Here is a 21,975-nt window from a genome sequence, read left to right on the forward strand (position 1 = left end):
TGTATCTTTAAAAAATGCTTGTTTGAGTGTCAAATATAATACTTATGTGTCCAGAAGCATGTTGGCGGGGGATATCAATTCAACGTATTTGCTTGTAAATAAAAAATGAAACCAATAGAATTGGTTTTTAGGTATCTGAGTGTGCATTTTCATACCAATAGAATTACACATCATTCTAATTATCAGGGGTTCGGAAATAAGGTGTCCCAGTTGTCCGAGTCGTCAATTTCCCCTCCGGACAAGCAGTTTTTCAAAGCTGGCTCGTCTGGGGACAAGTAAAATTTCCGTGGTAAACATTTTTTGAGAACGTAACTACTCCAATTTCCGAAAATCAAAAACGAAAGTTTATATAAATAGCTAATGATTAATCTGCGGACTGGCACACGTTTTCAATTACAAGGTAGGTAATTTTCCGATAATAATTATTTAATGTAGTAAACCAGTCCACGCATATATACATGTAGCAACAGTCAATCACGCATAAGATAACTTTTTCAGGAGAGAAACCAGCACACATGTCTATAGCGACAGCCAATCACGCATCAGATAACCTTTTTTGTAAATTGCAAATGGCCTCATACATGTTCTACCGACATGCAGCGAACATTATATGTTTTTTTAAATAAAATGACTTCAACGTCAAGCCATGACGCAAATAAGACCAATGATAAAATCAGTTCGGCGTCATAGAAGACGAGAAAAAACAAGTATGAATATGATAAAGCCTATGACGCCAAGCGGAAACGAGAATTTGTTAACCCTTGGCTAAATGATTCCCCTTGGCTTGAAAATGTTGCCGGTGTGTGTAAATGTAAAATTTGTAAGGAGTTTTCTTTATTAGCAGATAAAGTATGTTTGTATCATTTTCTTAATTAGTAATGATCTTTTCTTTACCTTTCTTAAAAGTATGGACAAGTACTTCTTTGGTACGGACAAGTGAATTTGTGGGTCCAGCTTGTCCGTGGACAAGTAGACTCTTAAAATATTTCAGAACCCCTGATTATAGCAATAATAAATTTGTACTAATCATACCAACAAATTAAGTTATGCTTAGTGCTTTGCGATGTATTCACTTCGTTTTTAGTTCTCTTTCTAAAGACCATTTAACAACTTAATATTTAAAACAATTCATGAATTACGTTCCCTATACATTTTCATTATGTGCTTTAATTACCATTGACCAGTTGATGGAAATTACTGCAGAGTTTGGCAGGGAAATAATCCAACAGCAAAGCGGCTCTTTAAGCGCATTTACCTAGAGGACTTACAGGGCCACAAATTCATGGTAAATATTGTCATGCCCTGGGCTAGATAAGTTATTTAATGTTAACCACCTGAAAGTATTTTGTCTTATTGGAATTCAATATATTGGTCTAAGTCAGTAACACTTTTCTGGATCCTGGGATAACTTTAAAAGTTCTAAGTATTTTTTCATGAAACTTGAAACATGAACAGATGACAATAAGGACATTTTGCACGTCATTTCATGTTGTTTATAATGCAAGAATTCTGGTTGCTATGGCAACAAATATATTTAACAAACTTAAAATAGTGAAGTTTTACAGGTAGGGGACCATATTGCTTTGCAATCTCTTGTTATAGTTTGAATGTAAATAACTCTTTGCTTTAGACATTTTTATGATTTTTGATTCTGTAGAGCACATGTGAGCAGTATACAATGTACCTCATACCAAAAAGGACCCGGAGGCAGTGACTGGTGTTCAATATTCTCAGAAGAAAAGGAAAATGGCAGAGGAAGACTTAGACAAACATTTTTAAAAACTAGCCTCTGTGTTAAGCCTGGCAGTCTGTGGCTGGTGACATGTTTTATTTTGGTTACTTCTTGTATAAAAAAGACCAGTTATTTATTTTGTGAATTGTATTTTGTGTTTGTTTTTTGTCTTAATTTATTTGTGTTTTTTTTAATTTAGAAAATTGAAACTTGGATAATTGAATTAAGTCCGTGTTCAACAGTACTGAGCATAGTATAATAAATAACAAATTTACAACAGTTGTTAATTTGTTATGTATTATTATTAACTATGCTCAGTACTTGAATTCTGGCTGTCTGCATGGGAATTTGTTTTCTAGAAAGTTGGTTTCAGACTTAAATATTTGAAGTTAACCTTCGGAACTTTTCTAGAATTGTACTGGAACACATCAACAAGAACTGAACTTCTGTTATCATACTGAAAGTGTTCTAGAAATAATAAGGAACAGTTGTTGAACGTTAAAATTTATGAGAAAAAATTCTAGAACAATTGTGCGTGATGTGTGTGTCTGTGCATGTAATTGTGTGTGTTTATGAACATATGTGAAAAAGGAAGTATACAGTACAGCCAAAGCGGCACAAACATAATCCGCGGCTACGCCATGGCCAGATTATTAGTCCGCGGCGGCCGAATCGTGTGTTCACGCGGCGTATCGCCGTGGCACTCGGCATCGATCCGCGCAACGACGCCGAGTCTGTTTAAACCACGCGTACTTTCGTGGAGTAAATCCGCCGCATACGTACGCGGCAGATCGAGTGAAAAGATATCCACCTACATGTACATACATGTATGTGTAGTGTAGAATTAATTACGCGCAACTGTTTATGTTTCGTTCGATTATCATTATTAAATTTGTAATCCGAAACACACTTCCGAACTTTAATGCTAAAGTGCCTTTGGCAAATTCTAGCGTCAAATAAACAGTGCTAAAATTTCCTTTGTTTCATAAAAAGCGCGCGAAAATTATGCAGACATGTAGAACGTCGTTTGGAAAGTTTGGGTGTATTTTGTGTTGTATAAATACATGAACATCACGTCAGGCGTAAATCGCGTGTTCAGTGGAGAAAAAAAACGCCCCGATTAGACGTTATTTCATCATCTCTATAAATAGTAACAAATGCCAAAATGTATTTGATACTTAAGGAAATATCGAGAATGTTTGTGTATCGTAAATATTTACCAGCATTTGCTTTAAAACTGGAATATACGGGATTATCGGGTAATTAGTAGCGATATTAACTGTATAATATGAACAAAATAAAACGTGTTTATATACGCATATTCAAACAATAGTTATAATAAGCTGATAATTAACAAAACTACAAATACGTCGTCACCGTCTTGATTATTGATGTGGCTTCAAACTGCTAATTTTCTCAGCTAAAATATAATAGCGGAATCAACATGCAATTAATTTATAAATCCACCATATGCTGGAGCCTTGACCACTTGTATGTGCGAAAACATAATTACGTGACCTTGTTTATGTGTGAAATACATACGCTACGGGCGGGAAACAAACTTAATAATTGGCCAGACACATTAACTATGCTTACATGTATATGCTAATACAATCCGCGCACAATAAATTTATTATGATTTTAATTATTATTATAATTGTTCTTTCAAAATTTGTTAACTACATGTAACTAATAATAAAAAAAAAAATATTTCATGATCGCATCGACTCGGCATCATGTCGCGGACCGCGGCATGCCTCGGCGGACAGATGCGATGTTTCGCGGCGAAATGCGACTTGCCGCCGCATACTGACGCGGCTTCAACGACTGACGCGGCATCGACTCGTTTCGCCTTGCCGCCGCGGATCGCGAAATACGTTTGTTCCGCTTTGGCTGTACTGTACTTGTCATAATTGAGAAATGTAAAATTCTACTTATATGTTTTATATTGTGCCTTTTATAAGTTTTTCTTTTCTCACCTGTATATGTGTGCATGTTTATGGATGTGTTTTTGAATGTGTGCATGCATGCCTATGGTTAAGAGAGTTGGTACTTTATGAAAATGTAAAACCACTCATTTTTGAATATGTACTGTGACTGCATGTGTGTGGTTAATGATTGATGCCAGATCTTGTTCTTGTTTAACTTCTATGATGAAACCTTTAGTTACATTCACATTTGTTTTTCAAAATCAATAAAATGCCTTTGATCTATAATCTGTTTTTTTTTCTATTTTATTCCAGCTTTTTATTAAATTCCATAGCTTTTCACGGAATTCCACGGCATTCTATGGAATTCCACGGCATTCGATGGAATTCCACGGCATTCGATGGAATTCCACGGCGTTCTATGGAATTCCACGGCATTCTATGGAATTCCACGGCATTCTATGGAATTCCACGGCATTCTATGGAATTCCACGGCATTCTATGGAATTCCACGGCATTATATGGAATGCCACGGAATTCTATGGAATTCCACGGCATTTTATGGAATTCCATCCCATATCAAGTCCCCCTTCTGTTTTTTTTTTCACTTTTCCATTGATTGCATGGAATCGGATGGAAAGTTAGTGCCAATACTCAACGGAATTCCATCTAACGATTTCCATAGAATTCCATATGATTCCACGGCAGATCTACAGACAGGATATGCCGTTTCGAACGAGGAAGGGTTATTTCTAATTAAAGGAACTCAAAACAGTCTATTATGTAAAGTTGGAATACAACATTAATTCTAGAATGGACTGTTACAGCTTCATTTGCTTGGTTTTGACCATGCAAATGTCAGTGGTCATAAAAACAAAGATTAAAGCCATAAATTATAGAGTTATCAATTAAAAATAGATGGACATTTGCCTATGCACCGCATGGGCAAACTCCCTTTGCTCATACACCGCATGGGCAAACTCCCTTTGCTCATACACCGCATGGGCAAACTCCCTTTGCTCATACACCGCATGGGCAAACTCCCTTTGCTCATACACCGCATGGGCAAACTCCCTTTGCTCATACACCGCATGGGCAAACTCCCTTTGCTCATACACCGCATGGGCAAACTCCCTTTGCTCATACACCGCATGGGCAAACTCCCTTTGCTCATACACGGCATGGGCAAACTCCCTTTGCTCATACACGGCATGGGCAAACTCCCTTTGCTCATACACCGCATGGGCAAACTCCCTTTGCTCATACACCGCATGGGCAAACTCCCTTTGCTCATACACCGCATGGGCAAACTCCCTTTGCTCATACACTGCATGGGCAAATCCCCTTTGCTCATACACATGCGGTGCATTAGCAAAGGGGGTTTGCCCGTGCGGTGTATGAGCAAAGGGGGCTTGCCCATACGGTGCTGAAACAGTCCATTCTAGAATTAATGCTGTATTCTAACTTTACATAATAGACTGTTTCTCTAAATTGTCCTTGAATGTTTTAGTATTGAAATATTGAGATGTTTTATTGAATCGTACCATACGTAAGCACTTATAATTATTGCAGTTCATTTGTTTAATGTAGTATTGACTTATTAAAGATTTTCACCATTAAAAAGCACATGTTGTTATGTTTTGCTTTTCGACAATATATTTATGAAAAAAACACCTTATTGTCACTCAATGAAAATAAGGGTACTAAACCCATTTCTGATCAAGAAAATAATGCTTTTATTGTAATCTGCAGGATAAATGCCATTCGTATGCCAAATTTCAACTTTTTACCATGTAGAGAACAAAAAATACAGAAAAAAGAAACCTAAAGTTATTAAACGGGGATCCGCAATTCGACTAACAACTTAAAAGCTTAATATAAGGAATAAATTCACTAAAATGGCTATTTTTTTTTAGTTTCAAATTACCATACATGTAACTTTGGTAGTAGTTGAGATTAATTAATAATTCAAACTGATCTGATTCTGAGCAGGATTTAATGAGATCTTTTAGTTAGTTAGTATCAAAACATTACAGATTTTTGTGAGATGAAATTTATATATGAGTTGCTACTAAAAACATTTAACTTCTTTTCATGTTTTTTAACGTTTTTGAGACCCCTCATGCTTTATACTGACTGGGGACTGTCTGGCAATACCAGGCAAGTTTACAGGTAGTTTTTTAGTAACTTTCAAAAATAAAATATTTTGTATTTTATTATATATTTTTTTTTTTCCTACAAAACTTTTTTAAGTTTTTATTTTTATTTTTTTTCTACTCCTCCTACTTAAACTTTCAAAACAAATCCCGTTAAACAGAAGATAATAAAATTCTGGCCTTAATAAAGAAACTGCTTGCCTCACAAAGGAGATGGATGAAATGTTCTCCTGCCTAGGGGAATTTGACACTTTTATGGTGACATGACCCTCAAGATAAATGGAAATATTAATAAATAGAAACCTAATTACATGATGCAATTTTTAAGGATTAGACAGATTAATGATAATGCAAGTGAGGCATGAATAGGAGGAGCAGGGTGAAAATAGCTGGATGGTAAAATTTGTACATATTAATTGATTCAGTTGTGCTCTTTTTACTAAAGTATTTATATCAAATCATCCATTCATGTTGAGGAGTCAGGTTTTTTTCTCACCGTTTTGGGAACTTACATATACCCATGAAATTAGGAATATAAGTTTTAATTTATTTTAAATTGGTAACTAGTGATCATGTTCAACGTATCGCATTTTTATAATTATTGATAATCCTAACATTAAAACCCAGAACCATATTAAAAACATACATGCCATACGTCCCGGATTGTCCGGGACAGTCCCGGAAATGAAGAACTTGTCCCGCTGTCCCGGAAATCTGTCAAATGTCCCGGAATTTACAAAATCCATATATACATGTACCTTATCTTAGGCTTAACTGCACCTCGAATCTGTGTATATCTGCAGTGTCTCCATGACAATGCCTACCCGAATAGGCAGACTACGCTACGTGTCAAAATCGATCAATTAACAGGGGTCCTGTTATCATATCGATTGTCTCACGTTCGCGGTCAAACCGAAAAGGCAGCATTGTTTTATGTGGTTGTTAATTGACTTTAATCTACTACGTCATTATTTCCCGCTGCGTAAGGGCAAAGGATAGTTGTTCACACATCTGAAGTCCAACATCGCTGAGTAAAAAATTAAAAGCAGTTTATGTTCGCACGTTTAACCGTCAAAGAATTTGAGTAAAAAATTAGCATATAAAAAACGTCATCCTCACTAGGTTTATTATTGTCTTGTTCTAAACCCACAGTCAACATAACGTTAAAAATAATAAGTGAATTTGAATTGCGTTCGCCATGTTATAAATGAATAAAGGCGTATCAACAACTACGCGTTACACACCGGTCTTAATAACAATAACACAGTGACGTCACCATCTATGTTTAGAACGCTTACACTGAAAACCCGTGGCTTGTATCTAGTAACGGAAGTAGTAATGTTTAATTTGTCTTTAATAGATCAAGTGTATTTCGGATAGGCTTTCGAACTTTTGCAATTAAACGATGCGAAACAAAAAAAAACATACCAAAAATGCATATATCTATAAATATCTCTAAATTTTATGCATGTCCCGGAAAATCAGCAAAAGTCCCGGACAATTTAACTCAATGTCCCGGAATTGGTCTGAAAAATTATGGCATGTATGTTAAAAAACATATCAGTAAAATGTATATTGCAACTTCAAAACTCTTTATTTTACACTAAACAGCTCTTATTCCCAAAAATCTTGAAACTAACCATTTGGAATTTTGGGACTGGATTTGAGAAAAATTACATACATTTTACCGTTATGAATATAACCTAATAGCAGCTGTAAAATCAGCCAAAACAAGCCCTAGGCATGTTCATTATTTATTGATAGCCTATAAAATGATCTTATGTCAGTCCGTATTTATGAAAAAGTTTACAAATGAAAAAGGGAGAAAAACAGGGTGGAACATATCTAACAACAAGAATAGGCAAGTGGAAATGGAAGGGGGGGGGGGGCATGAAACAGGTTCACATGTGATTTAAAATACACAAGAAACTGCTTATCCTCCTTTTACTAATTATGTATGCTATTTTTGCCATGTCCAACTTGGCACATCAAAGACCCATCACAATGTATCTTTTTATGCTTAACCTCAGTCTTCCATTTTTATTCTTAACCAATCGACAACTCAATCAAACAAGAAACCGTCGGAGACGGGTGATGCTCCCAACAGTTTTTTTTGTCACAATATTGCACTATATCCAGATAAAAGGAAACATCTTCAAGGGCACAGTAGTTGGGGGAACAAGAGATTTTTTAAAATAAAATTTCAAAGGGCCATAACTCTGTGAAAAATCATCCGACCAGAACCCGCTGATAAGGCCATTAGAGCTGCAACGATTCGATCCGATTCATCGAAAATCGATTCGAAATGCTTCGATTCGATTACGATACCAAACCTACCAAATTCGATTCGATTCTTTAAAATATATACATATATATATACATAGATACGTAAAGCGCGCTGTATTCTGACTATTGATACAGGGAGGTGTAGGTTTTATATTTACCTGTAATTACGACGCACGCGATTGGTTGCTTATTACTTTAGTCATCCAATCAATAAGCCCGTTACGGTCTACTTTCGTAAAAAGCGTCAAAATGGCTGAACAAGTTGTTGCCGACAAATTGAAATTATCAGATGCGGCTAAGAAGCTAAAATCAAAAGTGTGGCAGTATTTTGGGTTTCGGGATGGTAGCCCTACCAATAAAGCTAAGTGTAAACTGTGCTTCACGGATGTGGCGTACGCTAAGTCCAGCTCAACCACTAATCTAATTTAATGCAATATGTCAAACGCAAACATAGCGTTAATTTAGCAAGACAAAGAGGTCGCACAAGTGCAACTACTCAAGTCGCCAGCCAGAAAAGTAGTTCTTTTTCTGTTGGAGTTTTGTTAAGTTTATTAGAAAATATGATTTGTCATACAGGTAACAGGTTATGCTGTCATGGCACAGTGGTAGACATGCTTATAGCGGTTTTGGGTAAAGGTGTAATAGTGATAGTACTACCATTCAACTGATTCCAGATACGTTTTTATGATTATTTATTTATTTTTTATATTATTGTGTAATCTAGTCAGAAGTTTTAAAATTAAAATTGAGTCCTAATTTGCTATTCTTTTATATGTGTTTTATTGAAATCACATTTGAACAGAAATGTTAATTTTGAGGCATACGAGTGAATATATGATAAAACTAGGTTTGAAGATGAATCGAATCGAAAAAATCTGTATCGGAGTGTCTGAAATCGAAATCGAATCGAACTGTTGGTGAATCGTTGCAGCTCTAAAGGCCATCCTTTTTTTGCTCGCCGAAATTTCTTTCCGCTTAATTTTGCCTTTCTGCTTTTTATTCTTTCTGGTTATTTGCCTCATTTGATTGAATGCTCTTTCAAGGATATCTAGAATAGCAATGAACAAAACGCGTACCGGTATTTATTTGAGTCGCCTATTTATTTGACATATGCATATGCCATTAATTAGACTTTAAATACAATTAAACCGCTCCTGTTTTTCTCGTATCCCTTTAATTACAATACGCTGCTGTCGTTCAGGATTGTTTGGGAGAAAAAAACAAATTGATTTATTATCACCGTTCAAATTAATTCAGCAATCGGCAGAGATGTGTAATATTTTCGCCATATAACTAATTATTTAATTATCACTCTTTAATTCAGATCAGTAAATATTCGGAATATTTATTGATGGGTATTGTCACGTTTTTGTTTCATTTGTTTATCTCGAGCGACCAGCCGCTATTTTTAAGGCAGACTGCGATATTTAATGTGTATTCAAATTATACAACATCTGCGCATAAATGACCCAATATTATTGCTCCACCCTTTCTCATGTTTCATTCGACAACGTCATGTCATGTGAAAGCGAGCTCAATGTTGATTGGCCAGCTACCATGTGCATTTCAATAAAAAATAAGGTCAGGTCAAGCGATGTCTAATAGGGTACAGACCGGGTTTTGTTAATTGTGCGAATTGCGAACACTTTCATTGAAACAAAGAGACAAATATAGAAAACCAGTCCGGATTAAAATGGCGGATGTTTTCAACAAAATTTTACAAGATTTTCGAATTTTCGCAATTTACATTTTTCTTGAGCCAAATTCTCAATATTTTTGCAAATGGCGCAGATGGCTCAAATGGCGAACGACAGCATGAGCATTGCAAACGTGTTATTATTGGAATAAATGCTCACTATTACAGTGCTGGCGCTGTCGTTCGCCATTTGCGAAAATATAGCAAATTTGGCTCAAGAAAAATATAATTTGCAAATATGCTAAAATCTCGTTAAATTTCATTGAAAACAGCCGCCATTTTAATCCGGATTGTTTTTTTTAACTATTTTTTTCTCTTTGTTTCCATGAACGTTTTGAAGCGCATATGGTAGCTGGCCAATCAACATTGAGTTCGCTATGGGGTAATATTGGGTAATTAATGCGCAGATAATGGAATACACAGTTGAAATTGTCATCTGCCTGCATTATAATGGCCAATGGCAAAAGTCGTATAAAAATAAGCAAATGAAAATAAGTGTAACACTCAATAAATTATTTTTAAGCTGATCACTTTACAACTTTCTACTGTCTATCGATCTGAATTTAAGGATGATAATTAAATAATTAGTTACATGTCGAAGATGTTACAACTTTCTGTTCTTGATTGAAATTAAAATGTTATAATTACTTTGTTGTTTTTTTTACTCACAAACTATGCTATTGTAAATTAATATCTCAACCAAATAGTATATAAATTACGTATTTGCTAGGTTATTTGTTTTCATTTTCTGTAGTCAAACGATATGCACAATTTCATGTGCAAAATGCGTACAATTTTTCGGACTCTCGTTTTCGGATAAAGTATTTTTTGTTGATTATATTTTCGATGTTCTTTATACAAAAAATAGACTTACGAATACACGTGCGGTGATACGGACGGTGCATAAATATATTTACCAATTTCCTTTCATGAGGCAGAAGACTTGGAGCTTTATTTGATAATTACCTTTCAGTTTGATATATGTCCGAGTTCAATTTCAGAAAAAAAAAATACTAAAAAAAAAAAAATCCCTACCTACCTACCCACCCAAATTTAAGGATGGCCTAATATGCACATCTCTTCTTGGTAGTGAAGCTTACCATAAAGTTTCATTGAATTCCCGTCATTAGTTGCTGAGAAATAGCCCGGACAAGAATTGCACTATATGTACAATTAATGGAAAATTTCAAAGGGCCATAACTCTGTGAAAAATCATCCGACCAGAACCCGCTGATAATATGCACATCTCCTCTTGGTAGTGAAGCTTCCCATAAAGTTTCATTGAATTCCGGTCATTAGTTGCTGAGAAATAGCCCGGACAAGAATTGCACTATATGTACAGTTAATGGAAAATTTCAAAGGGTCATAACTCTGTGAAAAATCATCTGACCAGAACCCATTGATAATATGCACATCTCCTCTTGGTAGTGAAGCTTCCCATAAAGTTTCATTGAATTCCGGTCATTAGTTGCTGAGAAATAGCCCGGACAATAATTGCACTAAATGTACAGTTAATGGAAAATTTCTAAAGGCCATAACTCTGTGAAAAATCATACGACCAGTACGGGCTGATAATATGCACATCTCCTCTTGGTATTGAAGCTTCCCATAAAGTTTCATTGAAATCCGGTCATTAGTTGCTGAGAAATAGCCCGGACAAAAATTGTGCATGGACGGACTGACAGAGGAAGCGGGGACTATTATGCTCCCCCCAAAATATTTGGGGGGAGCATAATGAAGGAACATTCAATATATTTTTTTATATAACAATAAATGAGATTGAAAACATGGTCAATTTCTTGTTCAGTAATGTAAAAGCTGTACTAGAAATGGCATGTTAAAGCTACAAACCTTGTCTGGACTGGCGTGGTTTGTTTGAGAGGTGAAGAGTGCGGTGAAGAAGAAACTGTCTTTCGCCGCTTTACATGTACGTCTTCGACTGGACTAGACTCGATTTTACGTTTCCTAACATCAGGTTGTGACTGATTCAATAACTGACTTGATGTGTTTGCTTCGTGAGTGGATGAGAACGAGGACTTGTGGTCAGCATTCTTGGTGTTGGCCTCCATATCGGAATCACTATCGCCTGCACTATCACTGGACGTGCCATCACTACTTCCACTAATAGTACTCACACTGTCTGAATCACTAGAATCATCTGAGCCAGGATCCGGTGCACTGGTTTCCCGGATCGGTAGAGAATCGAAATCCGGTACTCCTGTATTGTCAGCACTTTCCAATTGCTTATTCCTATCACTTTTGGATAAATCCGGTTTTATCACACTTTTAAAACTACTATTTGCACTTTTTGAATGTTCACTATCCCCTGACCTACTAGTTCTATTTAGGGCACTATTAGGCAACTGCAATGAACGATCGGGTATATTTTTAAGCACTTTCTGAGGCTGATTTATGTCATTTGGAAGAGGTGATTTGGCACTAATATCTTTTGGGGGTTTCTCTGGAGAGATTAAAGAAAGAAAATGGGGACTTTGTGAATTCACACACATCACTCTTTCCAGCCGTTTGAGGTCAATTCTGACTGGTAATGATGGTGAACCCTTTCCCCAAGATATGTTTCCATGTAATGGCTTAATAGGAGTAGTGGCAAGGCCTGCTTCAACAAGCTTTTTATGAGAACTTGGACTAATGTCAACATTGGGGTTGTTTGGGAGAGGAGACAGTGGCGTTGCACCTGGAAAGGAACCCAGTATCTGATCAACACTTGGATCTTTAATGTTCCGAGATGATGATTTTGATGCTGGTTTGCTAATATCACAGTCATTTAATTTTTCAGGCACAACTAATGAATACTCTGGTTTTAATTTTATCCTGTCCTGCTGCTTTATGTGTCTATCAGTTTGTCCGTCTCGTCTTAGACTGGGGCTAGTCAATACACTATTAGGGCACTCTTCAGTGTGCAGGTTTGTGGAAGTGATCTGAGATTTGTCCCCGCATGATTTTTTAGGCGTCACTCGGGTTTGAGATTGGGTGGTGCTTAAAGCATCCACATCACTGTCTGAATCAGAAACATAAGCTTGTGATTTTGGTGGTTTCGTCCGCGGCTTTCGAGGTCGGGGCTTGCGAGATTTTTCCTTGTCAGACAAACTGACATCTGGACTAGGCATAGACTGAGAGGACTTTCTTTCTCTTTGCTTAATACTGTCATACTTATTACTATAATTCACAGACTCGTCTTTTGGAATAACTTTCTCAGCAGCACTAGAATGCCTATTCATCCGCATGATAGGGGATTTGATAGGGGAGAGAACTGGCACCTTATCCAAGGGAACTGGGGGAGAAAACTCATCCGCTGACATTCTTTTGGATAATCCATCATGATCATTGGATGGCGGGTTTTCGTCTGATACGTGGTCAGCACTGCGCTTGTCACCATCAAAATGGTCCTCAGATTTATTGGATGCAGGGGCCTCGTATGAGGGAGGTTTTGCATTGATTCCTATTATTGTCTGGTTGACTTTAGGTAGGAAGTTCTCTAGTTCCCAAGTTCTTCTTGACTGAAAGCAAACCACCAAAAAAGTATAGGCATTTAAAATGAAATGCATCATGTGAAAATGGGTCTTATGATGTATGTGGGCAGTGTAGCTCAAAACTAGCCTGCACATTTGCAGTAGACTTTTAAGCAGATTGTGATTGCGCAGACTGGGCTGTAGATATGCAGTCTGGTATCAAGTCACAAAAGGTTTTGTGGTCTCAATAGCGGACATGATAGCTCCTGACCAGGATGCAGGGATGTGCAGGCTGAGCTGGAGTAAAGATAGAAGCGTATGGAATATAACCAATGTTCATAGTCTAGGGGCCATTTAATTCATCAATGAATGGAATGTGCTTATCATTAATCAACGTAACACAAAAATGCCTTGTAAATAAATATTAAAACAAGCGATGTTTTATAGTGGTGGGGGACATAAAAATTGTCAAACAGGCATGTGCCAAATGTAATGGTTGGAAATACACTTAACTTATATGCACCATTGTAATCTCTAATGTCATTTGTTTGAGTGTAATTAAAACTGCTATTGATTTTGCAGGGAGCCAGAACAAAGGTTGTGTGGGCACAGTGGCAGTTTAGATATTGACATTAATTCCTGTATAACAACCAGAAGATGGAGTCCATTACTTTGATTAATGGAATTGTTTTGTTTTTCCTGGCTTGAGTCACCAGACCTCTTCAAGCCATACTTCATAAAACTATTGCAGCAAGAAGAGGTTGGATTGGCAGGGAGAAAATACTATAAATCACATTCGAATAAAATGGCATGTAAATTAGGAAGTTACAAATATCATACGTGCTTTTCTTTAATGACAAACTTTGTTCAAATTAAATCAACTATCACAATTAAAATAACACATTAAATATTAAAATTGTTTATACACACCAGGTTTCATTCAAATTTAATCATAAAAGATCACTTTCACACTTCATTTAATAGTTCATAAATATTTGTTAGCATTATCTAAATATTTACTGTAACAAAAACATGATTTATTCAGCACACATGGAAGTTAATATCTCCTCACATGTCAACAGATCTTCATAGCAAAATCTGATAAGATTACCACATCAGTATAAATAAGCATGTCACTGCATGAGTTTATTTCAAGTTTTGAGAAGTGTTTGGAAGTGCTTTGCTTTGCCCTATTCAGCCTTCATTTTCTGAAAATTCATACGTTTCAAAGTACACTTAAATTTAATATTTGTTCAATCTATTAATTTTTTTCCCGAGTTGTGGCGATTGCATCTGATTCTTAGACATTAGAATAAGTTTACCTGCCATCAAAAAAAATCAAAAAATAATAATCAAAGAAGCAAAAGTGAACAGCCAATTACTTTCTTGTGATTTGAGACCAAATATTTTGATTTTTTGTTTTCATTCTCAGAAGATTATTCAATTTTTTGCAGTTTGATACATAGTGGGTCAACTTTAAAACTTTAAAATTCCAACACAAATGGAATTCGTATAATGATCTAAAAGTCTCTGTTTGACTCAAAATCATCATAAAGAATCAGTTTTTAACATAAAAGAGGGACACAATGACCCTGAATTGCTCACCCGAGTTAAAGAACATCAATTGTCTATACTTGACCTTAGGCCATAAATGTGGGCTCTGATATGGCAACATGGGTTTCTTAGATTTGACCTGACCTAATTTCTGTTGACCTGATTTATGAAACCAGATGTGAATTAGACTTAGATATTGTCAAGTTAAACATTCTGACAACGTTTCATGAAAGCTGAGTCTTAACAGTGGTAACAAGGTTTTTCTAATGTTTGACAAAATATCCTGGATTTTGTAAACAAATAACCCAGATTAAACTTGGCCTAGCTAATTCTCAATATCCTCACAAAGTTTCATCAAGATTAAGAACAAGATTTGGCCTCTAGAGTGGTAACAAGGTTTTTCTAAGATTTGGTCTTGAAACACCCCTTTTGTTGACCTCATCCAGCCCTACCTGACTGCTTGGTGAGGAGGTGGGCTCTGCCTCCAGGGGCGTGGCCTGCCGCTGACCATCCTGCTCGGGCTCGGAGTCGCTGTCTGACCCACTGTCACTGCTGTCCCCGGAGTCGCTACTAGAACTGTCGCTGCTGGACTTGTGATCATATGTGTCCATCCTGAATCACATAAGAGAATCGGGTAATGGGTATGAAAAATTGATAAAGAAAATTATTTAAATACATTTTGCAGATAAAACAAAATTTGGTCTAAGTAATTATCATTTTACCAAATACAGTACAATTCTGTGAAAACAAACAGATTGTGAAAATAAAAATTAAAATTGTAGGCACACAATTCTATTTTTGGATTGTGGTTACAAGCACTTTCTAAGAGCTTTAATACACAAAAACAAAATATGTGATAGTTAAAGCCACTTGTTTTCGATCAATTTCACAGAAGCATAACAAAAATAGAACAATTAATAAACCTTTAAGCAAAGGAATGTTTAAATATAATGTTATACTCTATACATTAAACAATTCAAAAAAATGATCTTAAAAGATGTATTGATAGTGTAAGGTTTATTTTTAAAATGTATAAATGATGCACTTTTGATCTTAACGCCGTTTTGTTTTTTTACCTTTGATGGAATGGAGGGACACTTGATATAGGGATTGTAAAAGCAAAACGGGAATTATTTGATTAGTTTGATAAGGATTATTTCAGTCTTGAGCATTGCATCAACTGTTATTGCTACTGCAACAATTTTGTCATTTTTTTGTTAAAATTAAGTCTTAATTTTTTCTAAAAGAGTTTGAAATTTAGAGGGGAATTCTTAGGTTATTATAGGTTATTATAGGTGAAAACAAGAGCTGTCACCATAGGATGACTTATGCCCCCTATAACGCTCGATAGAAGTTTTGAGTTTTTTTAAAAACCTAAACGCAGATTTCGAAACCTAAACGCGGACCCTAAAGTCAAGGTCAAGGTCACAGGGGTCAAAACTTGTGTGCGTATGGAAAGGCCTTGTCCATATACACATGCATGCCAAATATGAAATTGCTATCTAAAGCGACATAGAAGTTATGAGCATTTTTCAAAACCTAAACGTAAAGTGTGACAGACAGATGGACGGACAGACGTATCACTATATACCCTCCTTAGGGGGCATAAAAATGTATCTTTCGAGATGGGCAATGGGGCCTTATTTTCGTCCAAAACATGGTTAAAACAATTTTTGTATATAATAGTATATGTCAAGATATTATTTTATAGACAGCGTTAAATAATCACATGTTGGCCCTTCAAACACATTAATCAAAAGTTTTTTTTAGAACAAATATCCTGAGGCAAAACAGGTTGTACAATTTAACAAGATTTGGCGTCATACGGCGTAAATATATATGCAATCAATACTTAACAGTTGAATGTTGGGGCGATGTTTGCTACATTTAATAACTGTCAAAATTATTATGTAGTGATGATAAATCTAAACCTAAACAAAAAGTAATATAATTTTTCACTTGATATGCAATTATAAATGTCATCCAAGAGATGATAAACACACAGTTTTGACTAAGTCATTGACTTCACTTGTCAGCCAGGAACCACATGACCTGCAGAGAACCCGAGATTTCCATTACAGTTCCTATTTTCAGACATCAGTATTGATACTCTATGGCAGATGTTTTCAGAAGAACTATTGTCGACAACAGCATTCTCAGTTACAACATCATCTATGAATTTAGCTGCTAGTTAATAGATTCTTATGAGATATTGGAAGCTTTTTCAATTTGTTCACCTTAAATATTGGCACTTTTCTTCTAATTAAACAATGTGCACATCAAAAAGTGGGCAAATAAAGAATGATACATGGTTATGATCAATTATACCAATTATGACTCATCAATTAATCGTGATTACAATGACATTGATGATCAATCTTTTCTATTGTAAACTCCATTAATTAATATTTTAGAAACAAATAACATTACACTGTATTGCCATTTTCCACAAACACACATTTTAAACCAAAGGTCTTATTAACCAAGAATAATTCAAGGCTTAGCGCTGTAAAAGGCAGCCTTGGTATCTGAGACAAAAATTAATAATTTTAAACACAGATGGATGATAAAACCACTGCAAGGCCGCCCATACAAGATATCTGTTGCATTAAAACACTGTTTTACTCTTTTCCACTTTAGATACGTATTTTGACGTGTTTGTAGTCCCTTCGAAAGTAACATCTAATTAAAGACCTTTTTTACTAGAATCAAGTTTTAAAGGCTTTATTTCCCACCTTTTGACACTGATGAGCAGCAAACAGCATAAAACCTGAACAGACTGCGAGTTTATCGCAGGCTGTTCTTGTTTTATGCTGTTTGCACCTCTTAGTGGGAAAGTGTTAAATTACATCAATGGACAAAATAACAGAGTAAAAATATATTACAGGCATAACTGTTGGGTAGAAAATTATTGTCTGTTTGAAGGATTACAAATGCTCTACTCCAAATGTCAACATTAACATATTCCAAACTTAACTATCGCCATTTACAGCTATTTAATAAGCTGATGAAGAAAAAAAACACTTTATGTACCTGAGTGTTCAAAGACAACAAAGTGAACAAAACCCAACAATGTAATCTGTAAATGAGGAAATTAAATATTTGTCTTCATATTTCTATCAACTACCCACACAATAAACGCTCCCATTCAAGCAACAATTTGACATCCAAATGTCAACCAACGCAAATATTGCACAACTTTGTTGAACAGTTTGAAATTATGTTGGCTACTCAGGTTTGAATTCATTTCAAACAGATAATAAATATAATGGACTTTAACAATTTCAAGGATATTATTAACTGGCTTAACATCCCGGATCCAGCATGACACTTTATTGACAACTTGCACAAAGAAAAAAAAATGCAATAAAAGACATGTTTTAAGGTAATTTGAATCAATGTTAATAACCATTCAAAAATGTCAAACTATTAGTGAAATTGGTAAGATACTCATATCATGACAAAACATTAAAAATCATCACTTGCTTCCTATATTTTATCATGTTTAAACAATCAGCAAACAATCCAAATAAATATAATAAATACATGTATGACTGTTGAATAATAAGCCTTTTCAAAACGAAATATGAGTAGTGTATAAAAGCACTGAATGAACTCAATTAAAACATTTGATTTTGCTATTTTACTCAAACACAACCGTGTGTATAGTTTTCCTCTTAAATGTTTAATGTTTTACAAGAACTCGGAGCCTTATGGGGTACAAACGTAATTATTCTTCATAATAAATACTTGAATACGTAAACCAAACCAGTGCACAATCAGAATCAAACGGAACACCATTGAAAAGAAATCATGAAAAGTTATAACTAAAGCCCATCTGATATTTCATAATTTTAGAGATTTGATGCAAGTATAAAGGGTTGTTCATCAAATGGCTTGATCACTTATTAATTAACAAAAAATTAACAAATATTCAGTTTTAGTGAATTTTCTCAACAGAAACAAATTGCGCTATAATAATACAGGTGCATTACCTTATCAGTCTTTTCAATATATCTTGTTATACCCGTTACTTATCAATTCCTGGGTCCCAGCAACCAAAGAATGTTTTTTGTCCTCCCTTGCAATCATTTTACGCTAATTTAAAACTACCTTCAATTGAACAGGTAAACAAATACCAAGACACAACTTTGGTGATGATAATTAATTTGCATACAAATTAAATGAGAGACAATAAACTGGAAGATTGTTTAACAGTCTGAACTTGCCAGGGATTGAGTGGCGTCAGAATATTTAATCATTATTTGAATACAATTTAATGGCAATTTATTAGCACTGAAAATCTTATGATATGGCTTGATCTACTATAAAGCCATTGAAATAAAAACTGCTAAATAGTTCATCAAACATTTTTTGTTAATTGGCTCTTTATAATGCATTCAGAAGTGAGGATGGCACTTGGTATTATTTTAAAAACATCAACTTGCAAAACATGCAGTCTTTACAATAATTGTTATTATACAGTAGCTTGAATCGTTAAGTATTAAAAGAAAGAGAATTCATTTTCACAAGCCCAACAATAAAAATTAACTGAATTTCTACTTATCCCAATAACATTTCACTACCTCCGCCTTGGCTGTCCGGCTAGTGGCTAGCATTATCAGACCAGAAGTTTGAGAGTAACTTGTTGATTAAAGTATTGTATGATTGATTGTATCATAATGGTAAACATATCCAGTGTCAGCCTATAAAAGTTCACCCACACTGATAAAGTAGTGATTAACACCAAACAGTTAAGGTCACCAGTAGAATCTGGATGCACCGGCTAGTAACAACTCTGTTTGACCTTTTGGAATTGATTTTTAAAGGTAGGGTGTGACCTTTTATCTTCATTATATTATACCAAATGAAAAGACCTGAAAATGTAGCAAGTGTCTGGACTGAAATGTCAACCAATCTGTGGTATTTAGCCAGCCTTGTTTGAAAGATGTTACCACTAAAAGAACATGGTATGTTATTTACTAAACCCTCTGCCCACACACTGTGAGACTGAATCTCTACCAATATTTAGTGATTATGATAATTCATATGTAAATGAAAATTGCTTCAAAGGAATGAAACTGGACACTCTTGTAATACTAGACAAACACTTTATGCAATCTTTTTACTTTTAAATAAGAAAATAGAAGATATAATTAAAAACAAGAGATGTGTTTGTCAGAAACGCAATGCCCTCTATTGCGCCACTTTGAAATAAAATTTTAATACATCATTTGGCAGGTTTAGAAATATTATCTTTTAAAGCTTATTACTTCCCTTGGATTGTATTTTTTGACTTTTGACCTTTAAGGATGACCTTGACCTTTAAGGATGACCTTGACCTTTCACCACTCAAAATGTGCAGCTTCATGAGATACACATGCATGCCAAATTTCAAGTTGCTACTTTCAATATTGCAAAAGTTATGGCAAATGTGAAAGTTTTCGGACGGACACACAGACAGACAAACGGACTGAGGGTTCAACTGCTATATGCCACCCTACCGGGGGCATAAAAAAAATGCACAAGAGATGTGTTTGTCAGAAACACAATGCCCCCTACTGCGCCGCTTTGAAGCCATATATTTTACCTTTGACCTTGAAGGATGACCTTGAACTTTCACCACTCAAAATGTGCAGCTCCATGAGATACACATGCATGCCAAATATCAAGTTGCAATCATCAATACTGCAACAGTTATGACCAGGGGGGGGGGGGGGGGAGGGGGGCACACAAAATGAGGCGGATGGATTATAAAAACTTTGAGCATAGACATTTTTCATGATGTAACCTTGATCGAAAAATAATTTAGTTTCAACTAAATGTGAACAAGATGTGTTTGTGAAACACAATGTCTCCCTATATGATGTTTGACCTTGAAGGATGACCTTGACCTTGTGAAGGATGACCTTGACCTTTCACCACTCAAAATGTGCAGCTCCATGAGATACATATGCATGCCAAATATCAAGTTGCTATCTTCAATATTGCAAAAGTATTCATAAAATAAGTGATTTGGGCCACATATATTTGACCTCTGACCTTGAAGGATGACCTTGACCTTTCACCACTCAAAATGTGCAGCTCCATGAGATGCACATGCGTGCCAAATATCAAGTTGCTATCTTCAATATTGCAAAAGTATTTATATAATAAGCGATTTGGGCCACATATATTTGACCTCTGACCTTGAAGGATGACCTACACCTTTCACCACTCAAAATGTGCAGCTCCATGAGATACACATGCATGCCAAATATCAAGTTGCTATCTTAAATATTGCAAAAGTATTCATAAAATGAGCGATTTTGGCCACATATTTGACCTCTGACCTTGAAGGATGACCTTGACCTTGAACTTTCACCACTCAAAATGTGCAGCTTCATGAGATACACATGCACGCCAAATATGAAGTTGCTATCTTCAATATAACAAAAGTTATTGCAAAATGTTAAAGTTGGCGCAAACAGACCAACAGACAGACAGACCAACAGATAGGGCAAAAACAATATTTCCCCCACTACTATCGTGGGGGACAATAAAAACTGCACTTTCTTTACTGTTCTAATATACTCATTTTAGTCATGAAAGGAACTTAGAAATAAAGCATTAGATATACTCATTTCAAGAAAGAGAAACAAGATTGTGCAGTTGGCAGTGTGCTTTCTTTTTAATGTCTATCATTTCTGACACCCCTTTCAAGATCACTTGAAATGATTAAAATTATTATCTCTTAGGCCACAACAAATTGATTAAATGTTTGATGGATTCGCCGCACCTAAAAATCTTAAAACTAATAAAAATATTTTTATTTTGCGCCCGCAGCAAACAAAATTGCTGCGCACCTATTTATTAAATAATTTAGTTTTATTTAGTCTACGTATTTTACGACATAGAGTGTTATAATGCTTTGTGTTATTAGATTGGTTTATGGTAAAAACAAATGGCAGCGTTCGTATGTCTTGTCATGTCTGCAAAAGACACAAATGGAAATGTTAATTTTCACCGGGGCAATTAGTCATTGCATCACAGATGATTTGACTTATTTCATAATTTTAACCGCATCTACATCAGAATGTAAAATGTCGCCGGTATGCGTTCGATTGGTAAAAATCTGCAATAAACTTGTTGGTATTGATAAAGTTAAAATATT

General features: G+C 35.4%; 1 protein-coding gene across 1 annotated transcript in view; it reads right to left on the reverse strand.

Moving 5' to 3' along the window:
- The window catches only part of LOC127858933 (AF4/FMR2 family member 1-like), a 191,856-nt gene that overhangs the window by 49,253 nt on the left and 120,628 nt on the right, over nt 1-21,975 (reverse strand). The window contains exons 10-11 of the mRNA XM_052396276.1: nt 15,275-15,434; nt 11,650-13,316 (exon numbers count right to left, since the gene is read on the reverse strand). Coding sequence (XP_052252236.1) covers nt 11,650-13,316; nt 15,275-15,434 — 1,827 coding nt within the window. The remainder of the gene's footprint in view (nt 1-11,649; nt 13,317-15,274; nt 15,435-21,975) is intronic.

Source organism: Dreissena polymorpha, chromosome 14 (genome assembly GCF_020536995.1).
Source record: "Dreissena polymorpha isolate Duluth1 chromosome 14, UMN_Dpol_1.0, whole genome shotgun sequence".
NCBI classification, from domain to species: domain Eukaryota; kingdom Metazoa; phylum Mollusca; class Bivalvia; order Myida; family Dreissenidae; genus Dreissena; species Dreissena polymorpha.